Source organism: Anarhichas minor, unplaced genomic scaffold (assembly GCF_050575085.1).
Source record: "Anarhichas minor isolate MPS153535 unplaced genomic scaffold, ASM5057508v1 ptg000009l, whole genome shotgun sequence".
Lineage (NCBI taxonomy): Eukaryota > Metazoa > Chordata > Actinopteri > Perciformes > Anarhichadidae > Anarhichas > Anarhichas minor.
In genome coordinates, this window is record NW_027466455.1 from 3,967,096 (window position 1) to 3,990,400 (window position 23,305).

A 23,305-nucleotide genomic window follows, 5' to 3' on the forward strand; every position below is an offset into this window, starting at 1 on the left:
AGAAAAACAACAACCAGGAAGAGAGAAAACCCTTTAGCGTATGTATGGACTTGCAACTTCAATTGGAAGAAATGGGTGCCATCTTTGAGTCCACCCAGTCCTCAACATACATCCATGAATATGACCACAGGAAACGTGTGGTCTGGTAAAAGTACAATGTGTTCGACATTTATTCTCATATCAAAGCCGGCAGGGGCGTGGCCAGCTCAAATAAAAAAAGGCCATGTCACTCGTTATGGCCAGGTTAAGAATCATTGATTGGGGTCACGCAATACTTCCTTTTTAACAAAAAAATAGATTCTCTTTCACAACTTAATTCCACTTTGCTGTCAATGAAATTTTTAATTTCCATCAGAATTTTATACATAAAAAAAAAAAACATCTCGGGCTGGAAAACGTTTACTTTGAAACATCTATGTTGAGTTACATTGATGGTAGCATAACATCGAAAACCGCAAAAGTGACTGGAGATAAATAGTCAGTCAGAACATAATTTTTGTTACAGGAATAGTTTGACGTTTGGGAAATATATTTCATATACTTTCTTTCTCGTTGGTCAGATTTCTGGTCAGAATAAATACATTTGTTACGTAGTTGAGTAAGTTACCTTACATTCACGACATTAGGTAAGAAGATTGCATAATGTAACGTTATGTAACGTGACTTGAACTTCGATTTCAATTTAGTGACGTTTCAGATAAGACACCAGCAGTGGTCTACTGGGTTAGCGTATTTCCCAACTTTTCGAACTATTTCTTAAAAAGAAAAAGGGTTCTCAGCAAAGCGGAGAGTATGACCGGACTGTTGTTGTACTGATGGAATTAAGTGTTGTGGAAATGTACCAATGGGCAGAGTAAGGCTGTAGCAGCAAAACCCCTGAGTGGATCGCATTTAGCAAGGGTGTGTTTTATTGCTTCTACTCCCAAGAGAAATAGTGTTATTCCTATTTTCAAAAGTTTAGTCAAAAGTTTCACTTAAAGATGGTTTAGATAATATGTTTAAACTGTTTTTTCAATTGCCACGTGCACTCTGCCTCACAGAGTCATTGCGTAAATGAAGGTAAATGAAGCTGATGTTATCAGAGCAGCCAAGAACGACGGTCAAAACTACAAAAACAATACTTAGGTTATAAAAAAGATAAATGTCCCTTGGTCCAAAATGACCTCACTTAGAAAAAATGTTGTTTCTCTCGGGGACTTTAAGCTGCTTCTCACATGGATAGCAGTATATTGTCCGAACCCTCCCACCGACACGCTCTCTACAGATGTGAGGCTGTTTTTAATTCTTGCTTCCCTCCGACAGGCTGACGGTCACGGAGGGGAGGCTGGCTGTGGATGGCTCATATATACAGAAAGACGACCGTCCAAGTTTGTTTGGACAGACAAGAGGGGTGTCGATGGAGACATGTGTTTCTCACCCAGCCGTGGGTGTGTTTATTTGAAGCAGTCACCTGAGAGAACACTGAGCTCCTTATTCAGCAGAAACACACAGTTTATGAAGGTCATGGAGGGATGCATACAGCACTTGGTAATATTTATCCGGCTATTTGACACATTATGACTCATTAACTAAGCACTTCAGGTGATCATTAAGTGATCATACCAAACCAATAATTCAATACTAAATAATAAAATACAAAAACTTAAGCCAAGTCTTCTGGTATATTTTTTGTATCATTGTCACGACTCGTGGAACCACAGGGAAAAACAGGACTCAAACGCACGACCCAGACAGCAGGCTAACGCTACTGTTTCCATTTTAAAACGTAGCAAACTTTTGCTACGTTTACGCCTAGCATCCACACTACTCCGGAGTTTTAACCCCCAAAAAACAGAGGGGTTTGGAAATTCAATTGATGCTAAGTTAGTTTGAAAACTCCAGGGTGTACTCATAGTGAGGACCGTGGAAACGTAGACCTTCAAAAAACGATGGTATAGAGTGTTTGCTACTTGATTTGGTCTTAGCAGTCATAACGTGTCCTTCACTGAGAAAACAAACAATAGCCTTGATTATCGATCAACATGGAAAACAGATTACAGGCATTGCTGAACTTGTTTTCTGTACTAGCAGCTATTGTGCAGCTAAATTCTATATTTTTTAAATCTACTACTGCCAACATGCAGAGGAAGCCTGTTATTGGAGCAACGTCTGAAGTCACAGTTTTCTTCCTTTTCTTATTTATTGTGAAATTCACAAAGAAACTGGAAAGGAACAAATGCACAAATGCTTTCAAGTACAACAGGGACTTCAGCCAGCAGCGGGTTTACGAGTGCGAGAACAAACAACAATGAAATCGATGAAGTCTTCATTTTAAAGTGAATTTAATGTGTGTGTGAGTGAGAGAGATTGAACAAGACCTGCAGCTTTGTAACCAAGTTTGAAAAATATTTTTTTGTTAAACGAAATTTGTCCGTTTGAGTATATAGAGGAAGATTATAGAGGAAGGTCTTAAGTATCAAGCACGACCTTTTAATATTAAATAAAACTACAGCACTCTGTAACTAAGCAACCAATCTACTTCCTGTTTACACCAACACCCGCATGCGCAGTGTACGTGAATAGTCATGTGATATTGGTTGTCAGGAGTGCTAGTATGGATGGAAATCATTTCGTAAAACGATGGTGAAATGGCCGTGTGCACGAAGATGGTTTTCGTTTTAAAACCTGGGTTTTAAACAGAAATGTATTAGTGTGGATGTAACCTAAGGTGGATAAAAAAACGGTCTTTATTGATGAAAACAGGTTCAATACACTGGAGATCCATCAGAATATCAGGCAAGCAATTCAGGTAGGGATGAGGCAAAAACGATGTCAGATAAAAAGAGGAATATGAACACTAGGAAATCACTGGACTGCTTGACACAGAGGACTGAGACAAACTGTCACAGAGACAGGAGGACACAGGGATTAAATACACTGGGGAGGTGTGGATGATTAGGCACAAGTGGAACCAATCAAGAGCAGGGCAGACAATCACAAAGGCGGGAAACATACAAAGGCAGGACGCGAAGGCTCTCAAACAAGAGGAGAGGTATGGAACACGAAATGCTGCAATGACAAAATAAAGTAAAACAACTGGAGGAACAGGACGAGACATGACAACCATGAAATATTTCTACTGTTTACCTGGCTATTGCTGAGACGAAGGAAAAAAAGATTGTTGCCTGGATAACTTTCTTGAGTCTTGAGAGGTTGAGAAGGCTTATAGTTCTACACCATGCTGGCTGCTGATGTCAAACATTACAGAATGTATAAATTGGGACTGGATTTATTTCTTAAAATACATGATTCTTGGGCAAGTTCTGAAGCGTTTTTTCTATGATTTCTAAGCAGATTTATGGACGTTGTTACGATGTTATGGAGGTCAGATATATTGATATCCTCGGCAAGTGTAAGTCACATGATTGATATCCATTTTGTTTCATGTCTTTGTGTCCTTGCTTGACTGAGTTATGACCTTGTGAAGGAGAACGATTTTTTGACTAGAATCAGATCTTACGCTAAGGTGACTAAGGTCGGGTCAGTATGACCAATGACAGCAGACTGTGAATCCATTTTGCTGCCGGTTTTCCAGCTTACCCTCTGCAGACAAAAGTGACTTCACATTGTCTCATGGCCAAACACGGATGCTGCAGCAGACTCCTCGACTGATTTGTGGCCGTTGATCAACATGTTCAGCGGTTCAGCTGTCAAATTCTTCCAGATTAATTGAGTGAAGATTGTAGTTATGGTCATTATAAGTAACAGTCTGTCATTAGCGTTGCATAATCCTGTAATGATTTAGCCGTCCTCTTTCAAGAGAGTAGACCCACATCTGCTCTTATGCTCGTTTATAATTGTGTCTACAACCTAGAGCAGACACTTGTTTGTTCAGATGGTTCATGCTGAGACAGAAACAGACTAACATACACAGCAGGTACGTATCATTCTATGTGTTGTTATTCAAAGGCAGTAGTGAAGAAACAGCATTGTTGCTCTTACAGACTTATTCCATAACTTCAGCTCAGAATAACATGAACATTTGTGATGGCCTTTCGATGAGAAAAACTATAACACACTGTTAATCAGCTGCTGGTAAAAAAGACCATATCCATTAGTAACTTGTCTTCTCCTCCTTCAATGGCAAGAGGAACAATCTTATCAAACAAAATAGCAAAAAATACTAAAACTATATATTAGAGAAGTGTAATAACTTATTTTAACTTTATATTTTATTACGCGGATAAAACCCTGATGAACTAATCTGCTCCTCACGGTTTGCATATTCAATGTATTACAGGCGTCACAAAAATGTCTGAAGACCTCTTTTGAACACTGTAGTCATTGAACTCAACACTACAAGAGGGACACTACCAGAAATCATGAAGCATTTGACTGTATGGTGTGGGAGTACTAACGATGCAAGAATTTACTTTGGGAATATTTCCACTGATTGAGTCAAGTTACACTGTGCATTTCTGTTTTTATTGCCTAATGGTTGTCATGTCAAGTATAGAACAGGGTTGTGTCCTGTCTCTTACTTTTTGCTTTCAGTCAAGCCTCTAGAATAAATAACCAGCTAGGGAATTCAGACAAGTACCAGAACATAAGATGTCATTATATGCAGATGATGTACTATTGTTTATGAGTGATCAGTTGTAATCAGCAGTTCTTTTTCTTGTTTAAAGAATTACAAAAAAGAAACTGAAAAAGTAGAAATCATCAATGACACATCTATCCAATCTTTAAAGACAGTAACTGTTTTCTGGTTTAGTATATTTATCTTTTCCCTGTGAATATTCAGAGGCCTGAGTAAAGTTGAATCGTGAATTCTGAACACAGTTTCACAATGCAATAGATGAGTTGATTGGACATCTTGGGCACCCTGGTCCCTTAATTATCTCTTCAAAGTAAAGTCTTAAATATGGGTTTTCTGGGAACAGTTGAATCAGTTCTGTAGTCTAAATGCTTAAGCCATAATAATTCACAAGGCTTCTCATGAAACATACATTTCTGTACCAAAATAAGATTCATCCAGCCATTCAAACATTCATCCAGCCATCTGCTGAAGTTTTTGTTGCACTAAGAAAAAGTACATTTTTTCTTGTAAAACAAATACTTGGCTTCCCAAAGTGTATGTCCTATTATCCGGTGCTCTTGTACTGTTGGGTGCTGCTATACTGCTGATCCGGTGAGATATTGATCCTCCTCACGTTCAGCTCTGCAGCAAAGGCCCGAGCCTTCTGGTAAAAGAAGAGAGAGAGCTCCCGGTCTATTAGGAAGTTGTGGTAGATGGTGGCAAGGCGGGTGCACAGCTGAAGCTGAGACCTCTTGTTGCCCAGATCCATGGCTGCAGCCAGAGCCAGGTGGTAGTAGCCTGCAGCATCAAATGGGTCCTGTAGAGATAACAGCAAAATGTACTTCCCCTTAAAAATGTGTAATTTAGTCACAAGATAAAATAATATACAACCACCTGTTTTCTGCTTCCTTAAGTGAACTCATGTCTGTACTCTAAAATATGTTATAACTCTGGACAAACCCAAGGTGACTATTGGGTGTCTTGATAGCTAGCTTTCAAGCTAACAAGACAATAGTCCCCTTTACTACAGCACCACAGCAGCTCATCTCAGGAACTAAACTAGTAGTCCCCTTTGTGCGTTCCCTGATCCTTGGCCATCAGAAAGCACAAACCCCACAAACAGGTATTCTTGGGGAGAAGGAACCATGGCTGGTGAACGATATTAAGACCATGTTTCCTCCAATGGAAACTAACTAGAACATCCAATAGAGCTCTAATTCAAGTAAAAATAACAAATAAGAAATGTCACATATTTGCAAGGATTCAAAATTAAATGTTAAGAAGCTCAAGAGCAACTATTTTCAACTGATATTCTAAGATATATATATATATATATTTTTTTTTTAATGTTTCACATAATGAGGGCACTACCTCTGAATGTCAGTGTCTGTGCGTGTCACATTGTGCTAGTAGTAATTAACAGATTGACATATCTGACATAAATTGACATTTAATCCCTTACCTTCAGGTCATAGAATATGATGTCCCCCAGCGTCTGGTACACCCTAACATAGTACAGTGTTTCCTCGTCAAACAGCAGAGGTGTTGGACAGAGGGTCAGGGTTTTCAGGTAATAGTGTTCAGCCAGTTCATACTGGTCCAGACAGTGGTACAGAGAGGCTAGACGATGGTAAGCCACACGCTCATTCAGATACTCACCTGTATGTACAACCACACACAAAGATAGACACAGTTATTCTGTTATGGCACATGACTTCAAACTCATCAGGATATCTGGAAGTTCAGTTATCAATTTGCCTGTGCACCACTGGTTTAGAGCAACACATACCAACAACTACTAGCCAGAATACCATGACATTTCATACTGATGTTTATGGTTCAGAGAGGAAGATTTCTAAAGGCCCAAATGCACAGAAAGCGTCTGAAGTGCACGTTTTGAAATACACGTATTGTTTTAAATGGCCAAACACGCACCAAAAGCTAGCTGGTTGTGGTTGGCACATTTTTATTTTTAGGAAACTAAATGTAATCTAATTGGCAGGAAATTAGCTAAGCATGGTCCCTAGAGGATGAACCAGTCATGAACTTTCCTTTTGCATAAGATATCTTATAATTATTTTTATGAATTGCCATTCAATCTGTTGATCACATTCGGGGCCCCAAAGGACTGACCCTTTAGATTTTCTTTCTGCCCCACCAGCAGGATACACTTGACATTTTAAGTTCCACTGTTGGCAATTAGCTAAATCATCAGTATGTTGTTTATTCCTGAAAACGTAACTGTTGTGGACTGTTGGTGGATTTTATTGGTGATTTAGTGGACATTTGAATAGGTCCCCCCGACATGGAAACATAGGATTGAAAAATAAAAATAAAAATTCAGATTTTTATGAAACTTGGTTAAAGGGTGTAGCATTGGCAGAGGAAGAACTCATTAAATGTTAGAGCAGAACCAAGTCACAGGGCGGATACATGCATTCTGTTTTACTCACGGACACAACCTTAGCAGGGATCTGCGCTTGCCGAGTGTCCTTCTAGTTCATTAATACTTTTAGGGGCGCGTTCACAAGCCAAAAGTCCATTCAGCTAGACCGAACAGCGTGCAATTGATACTTTCCGTTAATTTTCTATTTATTCTGGTTCGGTTTCACAATGCAAAATTTGAAGCAGACTAAATAAGAAAATAATTTGCCACTTTCTACGCAGGGAATCAGGGACTATAAAACACTGCTGTCAAAGTTGTTTCACTTTGACTCTTCACTGATCTACTTTGCACATGTATCCCTCTCCAGATTTATGTCCAGTGACTTTATAAACCTCACCAACTTTGTGGACTTTATTTAGCACATTCTGTATGTTCTCTTTGACCCAGATGTCAAGCAAACATCGGACTTTTGCAGAAGTGAACCGCACCACAGTTCCATTAAAATCGACTAAATGTCGGCTTGTGAAAGCGCCCAAAGTAGGTCTTTCTACAGATAATCGAATGTATTACTGATGGATGACAGTAATTGGACCATGTCTTCCTTTAAAATAATATCCTGAAATAATATGTAAAAATCAAAACTTTGTGTTGGAGGTTTTCCGTACCCAGAGTGATACTGATGTCCAGTGCAGTCTGAGCAAACTCCACAGCTTCCTCATAAAGCTTGAGACTGAGCATCAGTTCCGTCAACTTATTGCACAACCTCAGCCTGGAACGTACATTGCTGCTCTTCACTGCGATGGGCAGAGCACGGTCCTACATGGTGGATAAACAAAGATGCACAGAATATTTTAGCAGGCTTCTTACTTTCTTAGTTTTGACCATCATACCAAACAATAATAGTAATACTGTGATAGCACAAAAAGGCCATAGAGTGTATGTAAGAAGTGGACGTAGTCACGATGACATTGGTTTGTTGAATGCCATCTTGAAGCCTTGAGTTCGGCATTTTGTACATGGCCAACTTGGGTTTTGGTTGTCGCCATCTAGTTTCTTTGCAACCAGAAGTGACATGAGAGTAACATCATTTTATCTTCCATTCAATTAGAATTATTTTTGGAACCGAAAGACCTGCTCTAAAACATGGATAAATAGTCCAAACCTACATCCAAACTAACTTGGATTCTGATAAAGGATGCCGTATTTTGCCGCCACTGGAAGATGAGACTAGTAGACATGATTGTAAATTGTAAGGTAACGATAAAGTAACATGTTTAAATATTTGTATCGACTCAGTGTTTTATCCAGTCCATACCCTGTAGAAGGTGATAGCCTTGTCCCGGTCCTGGCTGCTGTTGAAGAAAATGTCTCCTGCAGCTTCCAGAAGCTTCAGGATGAACCCGGTGTCTCCTGTACTCAGAGCGACATCCTGAGCTACCTGACAATGAAATCGACAAAAACACATTTAGTTTATCCGTCAAAGTCAGCACAAAACTGAAACTAACTGAGCAGCCACTTCAATAGGGCACCAAAAACATAAATTACAACCGTGACAATCTCTGACGTCTTCGAGCGGTCGCTGAGACTAGAAAAGTGCTATATTAATTTAGGAAGCGTTCATCTACTCACGGACAAGAGGCTCTTGCTTGTGACGTAAACATTAATGGTGTCATCCTCAGCTGAGCTGTAACGTTACCTAGCTCAGTGTGCTAGGTGAGCTAGCCTCATCGAGTATAGATGCACGCTTCCTTCTGCACGGTGATATGGTGAGTGTCGTTTGGTAGAAAGAAAATAGTTCCGAGATGAAACTGCTAACCAGGTTGACGATTGAGTTATACAAGTTTCGTAGATTGTGCCTCAACTGATAAACACGATCACAATAGTTGCAATGCCTACACAGCTGCTCTCAGACCTGAACGTAAAGGTCCACAAGTTCAGTCTGGTCCACCAGGCGGTAGATATTTCCTGCTTGCAGCCAGCCGTACGCTTCCTTCTCCCTGCAGCCCAGGTCGATGAAAATACCCAGACTGGTCTTGGTGTAGTCGAGAGCCGCCCTGTATGCCCTGAAAATAGTCAGAGACTTAGATTAGTCCTGTAGGAGCCAATATCACTGTGCATTTTTTTTATTTTTACATTTGTCGCCTATATCAAGTGTGACCACAGGTGGCAGTGCAGATTAGTGTGGCAGGTGAATTGTAAAATGGTAAACTCAAGTTTAAACTCGTCATTAACAATGTCAAACTAACAGCTGAGTTTCATTTTCATAATGGTTGCATTTTGAAAACACAAAGTCTACTAAAAGATAGTGGCTTAAATGCTTACACTTTTGTATACTCATCTGAAAAAACAACAGCATTGTATTTAGCTGTTTTATTGGAAAAACCCTTTTTGACAAGGGCAAATAAGAGCATAAGTACATTTTGTATTGGATCTATTCCAGCTACACACACACACACACACACACACACACGCACACACACACACACACACACACACACACACACACACACACACACACACACACACACACACACACACACACAACCCTATATACCAAACCCTATATACCCTAATCTTTGTGAGGAAACTCATTGACATAATGCATTCCATAGCCCCTTACCCTAACCTAATCCTAATCTGAACCTTAAAACCCTTTGAGGTAGTGAGGACTGACCAAAACGTCCTCTCTATAAAAAATGTCCTCACTCTGAGGGTGTCAAACGAACACTGGTCCTCACAAAGATAGATGTACAGGTACACACACACACACAAACACACACACACACACACACACACACACACACCTTTCTGTGCCCAGAGTGAGATAGAGCTGACTGATGGCTACCAGTGCTTCTCCCTCCTGTCCTCTGTCTCCTGTGTGTCTCAGCAGCTGGACCTGGTGCTGGCTGTAGATGATACACTGGGCCTGGTCTGGACTCTCACACCCATACAGATGGCACAGGTGTCTGGTTGCAGTGAGCTGGCCTGGCAATGAGTGAAAGTCCAGTCCAGTTCATTGAGAGGAGCTCAAGTAATAAAAAAGACACACAGTGTGTAACTTACATACTTACAGTCTAACAGGTTGGCATTGATGGCCAGCAGCATAGCCCATTCGTAGCATCCTTTCCCAAAGTCCAGCTGGTGCTGCTTCACATAGTGCTGACCCAGCTCCAGCAGCACTGTGATGAAGTTCGCCTCGTGACCTTCTTCGTCCAGCTCAGAGAAGAGCTGCACGGCCTCAGTCAGGTGTCTCTGCGCCAGTCCTTTAGCTCCAGCCTTTAGACATAACAGCCCTTCACGAGGAGGAAGTAGAGTCATTTCAGAGGACTGAAGTTCATTGGAAGAATCATGAGTTAAGGGGAGACACTACAGGTGAATAAGGTAAAAAACAACAACTAATAGATACCACCATGAAACTTCTCCAGTTGATTACTTGCATTAAGACAATATTTTTTGTATCTTTAAATATGCAAATGAGGCATTATCTAAAGTTAACTTAAATTTACAGACGCAAATAGACAAAGTAGTAAAATAAACACCAAACTGTGTGTTTTTGATGTTTTCTTTCCACTAGTCTTAAAGAAGACATGTTATGGAAGCAAAATTGACCAGTGCTTGAGAAACAATGTTTTGCCAGTAGTGTCTCCCTTGAAGAAGCATTTATTTTCTTACCCAGGTTAGCCTGAGCTTCAGCCCAGTTTGGTATGTCCTCATACTCTTGGCAGATGTCCGCAGCAGCCTGGTAGCTCTCTGCCGCCCTCCGGAGGTCACCCATGCACCGAAATGCCACGCCACGCATGTTGAGGACCACACCTTTGTGTTAAATCAAACACATTTACTTTAAGCGTTATGAAATAGCCTGCTTATAAATCAGTTGTTGCCTGCCGATCGACACAGATTATTGTATTTCAATCAATCATATGTTTACATCTTAAAAAAAGTTGGCCAATTTCTTCCGTTCAAACATAGTCCTACCTATATAAGAGTCAAAATAATACCAGAGGCACCAGTCATAATATGTTGAGCGTTGAATTAGGAAGTAGTTCAATTAACATTAATAACAGGCAGTTAGGTAACAACTTTAATGTTGGAATTATTTACTTTCAAATTAGTAGTTTAATTTCTTAAAACAGATTACTCCTGTGGTTGTCTAGTGCACTCTTATTTCCACTAAGGAAATCTTTTCCAGGGACCTTTTCTCAGACTGGCTTAGTTTGCTAGCTTATCAGTGAACATGAAAAACCAAACATATATATTTCAGTCTGTCAAATACAGTTACGTTCTAAATGAATAACAATAAAACAGCCGCACTGCAGTTTGGAGACAGCCGAAAGTTTTCAGTGCCCTTTTCCAACTCTGCTTGTCTCTTTTAACGCTCAACAGTAAATACAAAAAATGCACATGACGTGTTGAAAATTGCGCGTCAAACAACATTTTTTGCCTAACTGTCAGATTCCTAGACTATTGTCAGTAACGGAAATGCAACTAGGAATGCCCAAATTAAACTTGTCGAGTATTTGACTTTAGTTCCTGTGGCTCATGATTAGTTCTTGGAAGTATTTGCTTTTAAAACACTGTAACTGTTATTTTTTTTTAACACAATCAAGCCCACCGACCTTCCTGAGGGGTAGTGCAGTGTTCTGGCATGGAGGCGAGGACTGAGTCCAGGATATCCAAAGCAACATCCGGCTGCTTGTTGTCAATGTGAAGCCATGCCAGCCAGATGAGGGTACCGTTTCTCTCTGGGACTGAGATGGGGGGTCTCTGCGAGGGTGGATTGCTGTCGATGAGAGTATGCATGTGGCCGATAGCGTGTCCAACCATTCTGTGCTTGCAAAAGAGTTGGCAGAGACAAACAGTAAGCTGGTGGCTCAAAACATGGTGCTGATCAGTTGCTCCTCCTTGAGCTTTGTTAGAAGAGAGGGCTTGGTGTAAATAGGGAGCCACTTGAGGTGGGATAGTGGCTTCCTGTTCTGCGATCCCATTCATTCTGTTGACATTGTCCAAAAATAGAACCATGCTGCTAAGGCAGTCCGTCAGTGTGGCAGAGGGCTGCTGAGAAGCTCTCCTGGCTGAACTGACACTGAGGTGGGGAAGTTGGAGTTCGGTGTAGAGCCTTCCCAGGGCGAGGTATTCATGACTGGGAGAGAGGCCCCATGTTCTTTGAGCTTCAGCGCAAAGAACAAGCAGTCTCTCAAGATAAGGAACAGCTCGTACTCCTTCAGCACGAGTCCAGTGGTGCTTCGCCAATAGATGACAAGCCCGGGCCTCTGCCATCTCGTTGTGGGACAGAACAGCTTTCTTGAGGATGTATTTAAGAGCAGAGTTGTCCTCTAAGCATTCCAGGCAGTCTGGGATGCCCAATAGCAAGGCAACAAGTCGCTCTGTGAGAGCAAAGAAACTTTCTGTATTTTTCTGCAAAAGGTATATGGTGACCAGGTTGGAGTAGATGCTGGCCAACAGCCTGAGGTCCACGAAGCCTTCTCGTGGCACGCTGAGGGCTTCTTCAAAGTAGACCCGGGCCTGGCTGAACTTTGACCTTCCAGCACAGAGCTTACCCAGCAGAAAGCACAAACGAGATTGTGACCAAAAGAGTCGCTTCTTCCTGGCTGTTTCCCTGGCAACACCCAGGAAGGCAATCAGCTCGTCCTCGTCCGAGTGACCGGTGAAGGCGGAGGAGGCCAGGAGTTCAGAACTCAATCCATACAGGGTGCCAAACTCTATTTTGTAGTCTTGTCCGTCCAAGAAAGAGAAAAGCACAGTGAAGATTTCAGTGTTGTTTTCTCCTTCTACAACCGGGTGAACAGTGAAACAGGGAGGACTTTTTGCTTCTGAAGCCAGGACAGAGTCCTCTAGAGTCCCATTCACGGTCCGTATGGAAGGTGGCAATGCATCTTTTCCTTGATCAAGAAACCTCTGAATATTTCTCTTCAAGTCAGTCTGCTGAGGATCAACTTTGCTTGAAGACCTGACTGTAAAATAATAATCGAAGGAAAAAAGTTATGAAATATATAACACAGTTATTTGATATTTACCATTGGTGCCAATACTTACGTGATGTTTCTTTCTCAGAGTCTTGGTAACTGATCATATCTGAGATTGAACAACACAGAGTGCAAGACTGTGAATTAGAAAACACCCTAACATCTCAACAATTGGTAATTAAAGCAAGTCAATGTCAATCTGAACGCTGTGCAAGTCGTTCTTGCTGTAAGCTTTATATGCATGGTATTAATTCAAGCTACTTTTCTCCAGTTAGACTGTAGCATTAAGTGTTCTAGTTATGAGTTTAGAATAGTAGGTCGGGATGGATGGTTGAATCAACAAAGCTAACACAGGAGACTAACACTATTTGTGTTGTGATTGTCATGGAAATCTGTACATATATTCATGGTGCTCAGTGGAGGAATTCCACTGACTTTGGTGATCCTCTGAGTTTTCCTCTAGTGGCACGAAAAGATTGACATTTTAGTTTTTTTGTGATTGGACTGGTTGCATTGAAATTTTATAAAGATGTCCATGATACCATACAATGATGAATCGTAATTTGGTTATATCTTGACTATTCATTTAGCACCATCAACAGGTCAAAGTTTTCACTTATTCACTTGACTTTCTCAACCACTTCCGGATGGATTGCCATGAAATTTGGCGCACACGTTTATGTCCCCCACAGGATGGATTGTAATAACTTTGGTGACCCTCTGACTTATCATCTAGCGCCATCATCTGGTTGAATTTCAGTTTGTCAAATACTGTTTTATGACCAAATACCTGCAAAACTGGTGACATTCCCATCAGCCTCAGCTGAGTTTAGTGCTAATTAGCAAAGTTAGCGTGCTAACACGCTAAACTAAATTGGTGACCATGAAAAATATAATACTCGTCACATGTTAACATTGTCCTTGTTAGCATGTTAGCATGTTGACATTAACATCTAGCTCAAGGCACCACTGTCTCTAAGTCGAGCCTAACAGAGCAGCAACAGAATTTTTTGTTTTTATAACAAATTAAAATATATTTTGTGATTTAGTTTGGATAACTTGTTGGATTTTTTGGACACATGGCACAGATATGTATAAATCAGTGTGACCTATGAGTCCTTTCTGTCTCACCAAGTTTGTAGTTAAGACCAATATCATTTTGAGATTTCTTCTTCAATAAGGCATTTGTTTCCTCTATGACTTTGTCCTCTTGCAGACTGAAGAATGTCCCTTCCTCCCCGTCCAAAAAAATATCTGCTGAGCTGGAAGGGTGACAAGAGTAGAATAAGATACAGTAATTACATATACTCTATTGAAAAACAATTTTACACACAGTAATATCGGTGATACACTCACTCATAAATGTCAGCGGACGGTTTCACCAGGCTTGTCTTGACGAGACCCACTTCTCCTGTCGCCTCCTTCCTCCCTGTGAACCAATCAAAACAAGATACCAGAAGTCCCACGATGATGATGCGATCACCGGGTGCCACGCTGAGCTCATCTGGGCCCTCAGCATCATACTCCACTGTGACCAGACAGGTTCCTCTGGCTGAACAGAGGAAAATGATAATATGAGAGAAGATGTCCCACAACTTTCAGTAAACACTGACCACAAAATATCACTGGGGAACTTAAAGGGGTGTCGTTTACAATAATAAAAATGGTTGAGATGTCAGCTGGTTTGTAATTACTGAAAGCAGATAACCTCTCAGTTGAATAATAAGATATAGTGTACATACTGAAAATGTTAAAGTTGTGGCAGTCTAAAAGAAAATACTGAAGAAAGTTGAAGTGGCAGTAGAGCTAAAATAATTTGAATATTTTCTTTATTAGTGAGTTTCAATTGAAAAATTAGCCTTCAACATTTTCTCTTATTTGTATGTTTCTGAAATTCTTTCTGGGTGAAACTATCCTCAATAGATTTTACTGCACTTACCAAACTGCAGAGGGAATCCACAGGAGGGTTTGCCATCACCAACTAAAATGCTCTCTGCACAGGATTTGAGAAACCATCTGTGGACAGATGGGATCATGTGAGCACCTCATATTTTCTACTGTAGGGTCTCGGATCAGAGACACCAGACCTGTGTGTGGATGGGACTTACTGATGAAAAGGGACAACCGGCTCTAGACCAGGTTTGGGTGCAGTGCCTCGGGCTCCATCGGCCAGGCAAAGGACGGTCCACCCTGAGCCCAGGAAGGGAGGCTCAAACTGGGCTATGTCTCCCTGTTCCAGGTACAGGTCACCTCCAGAGGTGGAGCTGTCAAACATCTGGTTGGTACTACAACTAGCAAACAATGAACCTGAGGACACAGAGAGAGAAATGTCAGCATGTCAAGTATTCTAAAATGTATAGTTTTTCAGTTATTTACTAGATCATTTTGAGGTAATCATCGGCAGAGGTGGGTTGTAACAAGTTAAATTTACTCCGTTACATGTATTTAAGTAACCTTCTTGAGTACATTTCTAATACTCTACTGCGTTCTGTCGTAATGTAAATAATCAAGCTAGCGGTGTGCAGTTAGCTAGTCATGCTTTGTGTAGCATGATGTAATGTTGCAACCACTGATGGTCTTCCTCAGGTCAAAGTGAAGAAGTGAAAACACCTGTATTTAATCGGTAATCAATATTGAAACATCACAGCCTGTATGAGGCATCTGATACGAGACATTCCCAGAAAGCTAAGAGATGATTTGTCCACTTCTCTAATTGAATTGTATTTATGTGACTGGAGACATGTTGACACTCTTTACTTTTTGACATTACAGAAACAATCTACAAACGTACTTATTTTAACCTAAATCCCGATCTTTCCCCAAACCTAACCAAGCAGTTGTTGCCTAAACCTAGGCATATGTTTGTTGTTGATTCAGCAGTGGTCTTACATTGGGGTGGGACTTCCATCAGCTACTCTTGTAACTAGAGACAAGGAGGTACAGCAGAAAATATAGCTGTCCACGTCCTTCATACCTTCCTGCATGAGAATGCCTTTGTAGATCAGGTTGAGAGTGTCCTCCTGAATGGAAACCTCGATTGCGATGTCCTCCTCCAAAGAGCTGAGCCAAAACTTCTGGTCCCACAACAGATTCTCCATGCACTGACCCAGGAAACCTGGAGGAGAGGAGATGTGAGTGAATCCACTCCTATTCTGAACTGTAACCACTGGCATCATCTTTACAGCAGCAGCACTAGCAGTAGTAGCAGCAGCAGCCCTATCCAGTGCGCCATAGCTCACAAAGTACATTCCTGCATTCCTTCCTGCAGAAGTTAACTACAATACCCAAGAAAAAAACTATGTCAAAGCTATTTAAATATACCATAATATCACTAGAAATGTGCACTCAGTAGAGTGCAGATCTCCGCCAGGTGTGACTCCCACGACCACTGCTGTATTGTCCATACAAAATATAGACGCAGTCTCTGCAACTCGCTTTTGGAGCCAGCGTGAAGTGGCCATTTGAAGGACTGCTGGCTTCATTTCTCAGCACCAGTAATTGTGTATTTGAATGAATACAACCCATAATTGGTAGCTGGGGGTCAACGATGCACTAAGCTGCGTTATCACCAGCGGCCCCTATTGGCCGAGGGCCGGTTCAGAGTGATGAGTGGGAAGTCAGTAGTTAATGGCAGTATAAAACAGGAAGTAAAAAGTGTTTTGAGAAAGTGTCACCACACAGCATATGGCTGGCCACTCACAATAGTATGCAGTTTGCTGCAGCACAATGTGAGATACACACAGACACACAGGTGCACACTCACTCACAGACACACACACGCGACTGATCGCATAATCCTCCTGGCAGAAATAATAATACAATTATTTTATTTTGCTTTTTTGCCTTATTGCAAATACTTAAGTTCAAATCCCACTGTTAGTGACAACTACAATTACTACTGTGATCCAAACCTACCTATTGTGTAATATGTGGTGAACTTCCATATTTCCTCAAATGTTTTGAATGTCACAAAAATAACTTTGTCTTCACTGTTGATGGAGATGAGATGAGTAGACAGCTCCTACAAACAGAGAAAAGAAAAGAGTTTCATAAGTTATACTTCTAAAAAGAACGTTTCAAGCTTTCATTTTTATAACATCTTTGTATTATTTGTATTTCCAGAAAATAACACATGGAAGTTCTGTGTTTTTTTCCTGATGCAAATAAATTATTAAAATTTGAACACAAACTTTATTCTCATTAAAGAGCCTGTAACTAAGCATCCTTTTAACCTTAACATAACTACTTTTAACACAACTTTAAGCTGCTTGAATTCTGGCTACTAGAATGCAGACAGACAGCTTTTACAACCTGATTCATTCATAATTCATGGAGGAAGTAGACTTTGCTTAAAGCTAGGAGCTGAATTTAGGCCTGTGTGAGTGTGTCTGTATGTGTGTGTGTGTGTGTGTGTGTGTGTGTGTGTGTGTGTGTGTGTGTGTGTGTGTGTGTGTGTGTGTGAGTGTGTGTGTCATGAGCTGTACCGCGAACAGAGCGTTGACCTCGGTGCCGTCAGTTTGCAGAATGCGCAGTTTCCCTCTCAGCATTTCCTGCAACTCCTCGTCTGCAGGAAGACGCTCCGGACCCCCGACCACATCGAGCAGCAGCGGCAGAGCTGAACACACAGAACACCATCACCATGTGAAATGTACCATGTTTGTCCTCCGGTCAGTTTGAATTGTATGACAAGTCACATCACATAGTGTGTAAAGGTGTCTATGTGAAAACAACGGTAACTTTGGAGGATTTGGGGCGTTATAACGATGTCAGAGACTTTATCATAACTCTCTTTACTTCATTTAAACACACAACATGTCATTGTCTGCTGCTAGAGGTCTCTCAATCAAAACAAAAAGTTTGGTGATGTGGTGAAGTACAGCGTGGGATCATGGGAGTTGTTGTCTTTGGTGCAGTCATCTTCTCCCGGTTAGGATTCCTTAGGATTCAGTAGATTATTTTACCACAGAGGTCTCCTCCTCCTCTCCAAAACAAACGGATCCGCTGATTAAAACCAGTAAAAACACCGAATAAAGCAGCTTCACGTTTAAAAATATGTGTTGCTCAAATGCTGTGCGAGCCGAACATTTGCTCGGCTTGTTTGTCTGATAGATCAAAACGTGCAATGTCTAAAATCCTTAATCTGCTTAAAATATAAAGTTACAAAACCACCACGATCTAAAAAGTGAATCGTACAAATGCAACTTAAAACTAATTAAAAAGTCAATTTATGATCAGCTTCTCACATGACTAAAGGGGATATGGGTGACCAAATGAATCTCACCTTCATTCGTTACCTTCATTAAAATGACAGATTTCTTTAGTTTGAAAATTGTTGGAATCATTTGGGACAATGTAAGCGCACAACTCAACGAAATATATAAGGTCTAGTCTGTTTCAGACATTTGAATGTGTTACACATTAAACCTTTAACTCGCAGTAGCCTATAATATAGACTATATTATTAATATATTAATATATACTCCATGAGTAGAGTCATTTACTATGTTCCAAACATCACAGGCCGTTAGAGGACACTACCTCTCTTTGTTAATGTTTGCTAAAATAAAGAACGAGCGGAGCAGTTTCTGCTGCTGTGGTGAAAACACTTAACTAGTGTTGGAAGAAAAGACGGTTCTGGTATTTGTAGAACTGAGTTTTTACTGACACCAGGTGGTCCTTTATCCCATAAGATACAGTAGAGATTGAGGACAGAAAGTAGGACATCATTTTATAAAAGAGAAAAGAATGCATCACACTGACAATTAACATCATTATGTGGTGAGTTTGATGACTGCTGGGACGGATGTTGGGGTTTGACACTGAGCTCCTTCTGATCATCAAGTAATCAGAGTCGATGACGGCAGCCTGACCGACTCACAGATTAATAAGTGACTTCAGAGGAACTCACAGGTTCAAGGTATAAAACATCTCCCACATGACTTTCCACTGAGGTCAGGTGATGTGACGGTGCAACTAAAAGCAATATTTTACGAGGCATTTCTTTACTCTTATTATTTCCTCTCCAAAATAACAGGAAGGAGCAGCTAGCAGGACTTCAGTGGCCCTGTTTGTTCTATAAACGTGAAATGTTAAATATTTAGTAATAACCATAGACTGTGTAAATTATAAATAAATCTTCATCTTGACAGCTTAGCTACTGGCTAGTCCAAAAACAGGCAAAGCGGTGGATCGTTGGTGAGCTGAGGCGGGACCAGGGGACTCAGCAGACTCCTAGCTACCTGAGACGGCACTCACCTCACTCAAAGCGGCAATTATTCAAAACTATAAATCCTTAATATCATTAAAACGGGTGAGTTACATGAAAATTACCACCCACCCTATAAAGTTGTCATGAACGGGGAAATTACCTATAGAGACCAAAACCTTTTTTATATACTAGGCTACAAACATTCATGCTGTAAAGTTGGGCATTTTAGCCATAGACACTGTATAAAAAGTGGACGTAGTTGTCGTGACGTCACCCATTGGTTTGTAGAGTGTGGTTTTGAAGCCTCAAGTTTGGCATTTTGACCAGCGGCGTCTAGGATTTTGGCCTTCGCCATCTTGTTTTTTTGCAACCATGTACTTAAAGTCATCATATTCGGAATGCGGAGAAGTGACGTAGGGACGCCGTATACGGCATAGCTACCTGTCAATCACAAGGTAGTCACGCTCTAAAGCATACTTTACTCTAAATATACCATAATTTACTAAATGAACATCATGCTGTATTGAAGAACACTTGAAACTAGAGATTGAGACCATAAACTCATGTTTACTGTAAAATGGGGGTCTATTGGTTTTGACTCGCTTTTGAAGCCAGACTCAAGCAGCCATTGGCTTCTCAACACCGGAGGTTGCTGCATGGTAGTAACATTAAAAATAACATTTATGGCACTGAGAGGCTCAGATTGTTATAAGTGTCTGACAACATTATGGAAAGAATCCTACAGAGAACTAAAACCTTTTAATTTACATTTCTCTTGATCCTGTCTATTAGATGTTGTGTGTCTTTCTGGTAGAAGTCTCATTCTGAAATCTTGCTCGAGGCTTAGGCCTCATTCCCACTGTCAATATCAGCTACATATTTAGCCATGACATGGAAGAACTTTTAGATAACACTAAGCTATGCTTTCTGAACCCCAACACAACAAACCCTGACAACACTGGCAAAAAAACAAGAACTTTTGGAGTTGACCAAAGTCATTGGGATTTATTTTCTCAGCACCATGGGTATACTGTATGTACTGAATTGTACGTCAATGCCGAATGGTTACAGCCCCAACCACATAACCACGTTCCCAGTCTGCCTTTACACTTCCATCCGTCCAATAAAGGCCAAAAAAATTCAAGCAGAAGAACAAGTTACCTGTTGGGACGTTTTCCTCACACGTTGACACAGTTCTCCTCAGACTTGAAGAATCTCTGGCGAAACCACGCACTGTTAAAAACATGAAGAAGCTTACTGTCATTTAAAGCACGATTACAGATCGCACTTTGGGAGATCTCATAACAGTCAGGTGAGATCGTGTACATCTTTTTTATTCAACCTCCAACTTTTCCCCCCTCCATGTCTCCTCCGGGTCTTCATAAGTTAGCTCATTGATAATGATGTAATTTAGATATTCTAATGTGGTTTGAATTGGTTTGTTTTCACATTCATCTGCTGAAGGAGAAAACCTCAAATCTCAGGAACACGTGGACGCAGCAGCAGGATTGGTTCAATTCAATTCAATTCAATTAATTTTGTATCATAAATCAAAATCATAAATCACAAATTTGCCTCAGAGGGCTTTATAATCTGTACACATGCAACATCCTCTGTCCCGGGACCCTCGCATTGGAAGACATATAGGGAACATCACAACTGGTTTGGAGCCAACTATGGTCTACAGTCCAGTATGCAGCAGTGGAACCTTGAAGCCTCTAATGACACACTGTATCTTGTGGCCAGCAAAACCAAAAAAATAAATATTCATTAATTCTGGATTTTTCAATGAGGGAGTATTGGAGGGGATGACATTTTTAGATTTTTAGAACAGGGTAATTTAAATTGATTAGACTTTTATACTTTACAGAATATATTTGTCTTACAGAATGTCTAGAGGGGATCTTTAAGATATTATAAAAAATAAAAAAAGTAATTAGCGTGGACATTCAGGGATGGCTTTCATGCTAATTTGGTGCATTTGTTACTGTAAAAGCTCCTGAAGCAGAGGACATACCTATAGTCCATCAATCTATATGACCCTTTTCAAACAAAACAAGATATACAGATACTTTTTTATAGAATAAAATATTTTATAGTAATAATACGTTATTATATTATAAAATAATATAGTTTTTTTTTTTAAATCCACAAAATACTTTCATACAAATATTAGGCCATGGCTTCAAAACGACTTTTATAATTTGATTTATTGAGACATTGATATCATATCGCTGTGGCTCTGAAGTTCCTAGTATTATAATATTAGTAGCCTCCATACCTCTTCTGCTGTGTCGGTTGGATTTCTCCGCCACCTGCCGGTGCTGCTGGCCGTCTGTAGAGATCTTTCTCCGGTACCCGCAGTCTCGGTCCGACATGTTCAAAACAACCGTGGAGTCTCCCCCGATTCCCGGTGACCAGTCAACACCTCACCATCAGATGCTCACTGCGCGGTGCGGCCAACAGAAGTCCGCTCCAAGAACGAGAGACAGGAGCGTCAAGCTGACCACAGCAACTGTCCTGGAGTGTCTTTTCAAAGTAAAAGTCCCTTTGATTACAAAAAAACCGACGTCGACTGAATAAGCCAGTGGTTTGCGTCCGAGGTTTCTAAAAAAGACAAATTGCACGAGATCAAAATTGAAACACCTCTTTGGTGAAGGATTTTATAAAATTAACAAGTTTAAAAAATAGATTGTTTTCATATATTCTCTATATTTACACAACTACTAACAATGGAAAAACAAACAAATGAATAATAGCCACCTCTTCAAAACACTGTGAACCTGGAGATTCAGTTTATTAAAATGTGACGAATAATTATTATGTTTTATCAAATATTAGTTATTTTCTATGTATTTATAATAGTATTAATTCAGTCTAACAAAGTTATTCTATCTGTATTTATGAAATTGCTGTATTTTATTAATTCACACTCTTAACTGTCTATTGGGGTTTACATTGGTGGAAGTTGATATTTTGGCCTTTTTTATTCATCTAATTAGTTGTTAATTTATTTACTTATTTGTATCTTTATGTATTTGTTCTTTTATTGATCGGTATGTATTTACTCAGTTTATGAAGTTGGCTATGAACTTAAGTTGCACACAGATTTTTGGCAGCAGCAGTTTTGTGTGTGCCAGAGGGGGAAGTTGCATTCACTGAATTTCCTGTAATACTCCGGTTAACTTGACTCAAACTCTTTACTGTGATATCTGAAGCACTACGGGCCTCAACACTTATCAATACAATCTGTTTGTGGTATTTATTCTGTTGGTGTGTTTTTAATTCATATTCATGATGCAGGTTGTATATCTGCATATCCCTTCAAATAACAAGATCCATTCTTTACTTTTAGGTAGATCCAAGTATGAAACAGTTCCTAAAATCCCTCCTCCAAATCCAAGTGTGCAGCTTTCAAGTTAATAATCACTCACTGAACAAATAAAGCTCAACCTCTAAATGGGACTGTAGGGGACACAGAGCTTTCTATTCATGCTCATACATAAAGACCAGCTAGAATCATTTCCCACACATAACCTTGTATTTTCTTACTCATTCTATCCTAAAAGTTCCCCCCAAAGTTTGCCTCTCTGTGTGGCTGCTGTGTGTGTGTGTGTGTGTGTGTGTGTGTGTGTGTGTGTGTGTGTGTGTGTGTGTGTGTGTGTGTGTGTGTGTGTGTGTGTGTGTGTGTGTGTGTGTGTTTCCCTTAAACATCCCAGGAACAGACTCAGCATTTCCTTTCCTCCAGTCAGTTCCTCTGTCAGCTCAGTAATGCAGCCGAGCAGCAGCGGCGTTGCTCTAAAACTGGAGCGTTTATAACAGCAGACAACAGAGAATCACAGGGACGAAGTCACAAGATACACGATGGCTCAGCAATTAAGTGATACGCATTCTGCAAAGCGTCATATAAAACTTACTCCTTTTATTATTTTACTCCACACATAGCAGTTGTCAGATGACTGAGTGGTGTAAAGTACAGCAGTCTTTATACGTGAGTGTAAATCCCTCAACGAATGATCCTGCTTCACTTTTTAGAAACCATGCAATGAGGTGAACTTTCACTGACTTCACAAATTGATCATTTACTTAAAGCTGCATCATCACATTTTCCAGCCATGGAGAAAATGTCAGCAAACGGCCGCCAGCAGACACATTAGCATTCATTTACA

General features: G+C 40.4%; 1 protein-coding gene across 1 annotated transcript; it reads right to left on the bottom strand.

The window, feature by feature from the left end:
- Positions 1-2,708: 2,708 nt before the first annotated feature.
- On the bottom strand, positions 2,709-22,729 carry sh3tc1 (SH3 domain and tetratricopeptide repeats 1). Its single transcript, XM_076087130.1, has 19 exons — positions 21,418-22,729; positions 20,298-20,369; positions 17,413-17,543; positions 16,844-16,949; positions 15,903-16,043; positions 15,037-15,235; positions 14,868-14,944; positions 14,285-14,480; positions 14,060-14,190; positions 12,999-13,037; positions 11,561-12,916; positions 10,617-10,757; positions 10,016-10,237; positions 9,749-9,929; positions 8,857-9,007; positions 8,260-8,382; positions 7,610-7,760; positions 6,021-6,217; positions 2,709-5,375 (listed from the first exon to the last, which is right to left on the bottom strand). The coding sequence occupies exons 1-19, from the start codon at positions 21,512-21,514 to the stop codon at positions 5,124-5,126; spliced, it is 3,963 nt and encodes a 1,320-aa protein (XP_075943245.1). The 5' UTR covers positions 21,515-22,729; the 3' UTR covers positions 2,709-5,123.
- Positions 22,730-23,305: the final 576 nt, after the last annotated feature.

What these genes read in the sequence shown, in the direction of transcription:
- sh3tc1 (XM_076087130.1), bottom strand. Translation starts at nt 21,514, where the DNA reads ATGTCGGACCGAGACTGCGGGTACCGGAGAAAGATCTCTACAGACGGC. An exon ending in CAACCGACACAGCAGAAGAG is followed by an intron (nt 20,370 to 21,417) that starts GTATGGAGGCTA and finishes TGTTTTTAACAG; the next exon opens with TGCGTGGTTTCGCCAGAGAT. An exon ending in CTGCACTACCCCTCAGGAAG is followed by an intron (nt 10,758 to 11,560) that starts GTCGGTGGGCTT and finishes TTTAACACAAAG; the next exon opens with GTGTGGTCCTCAACATGCGT.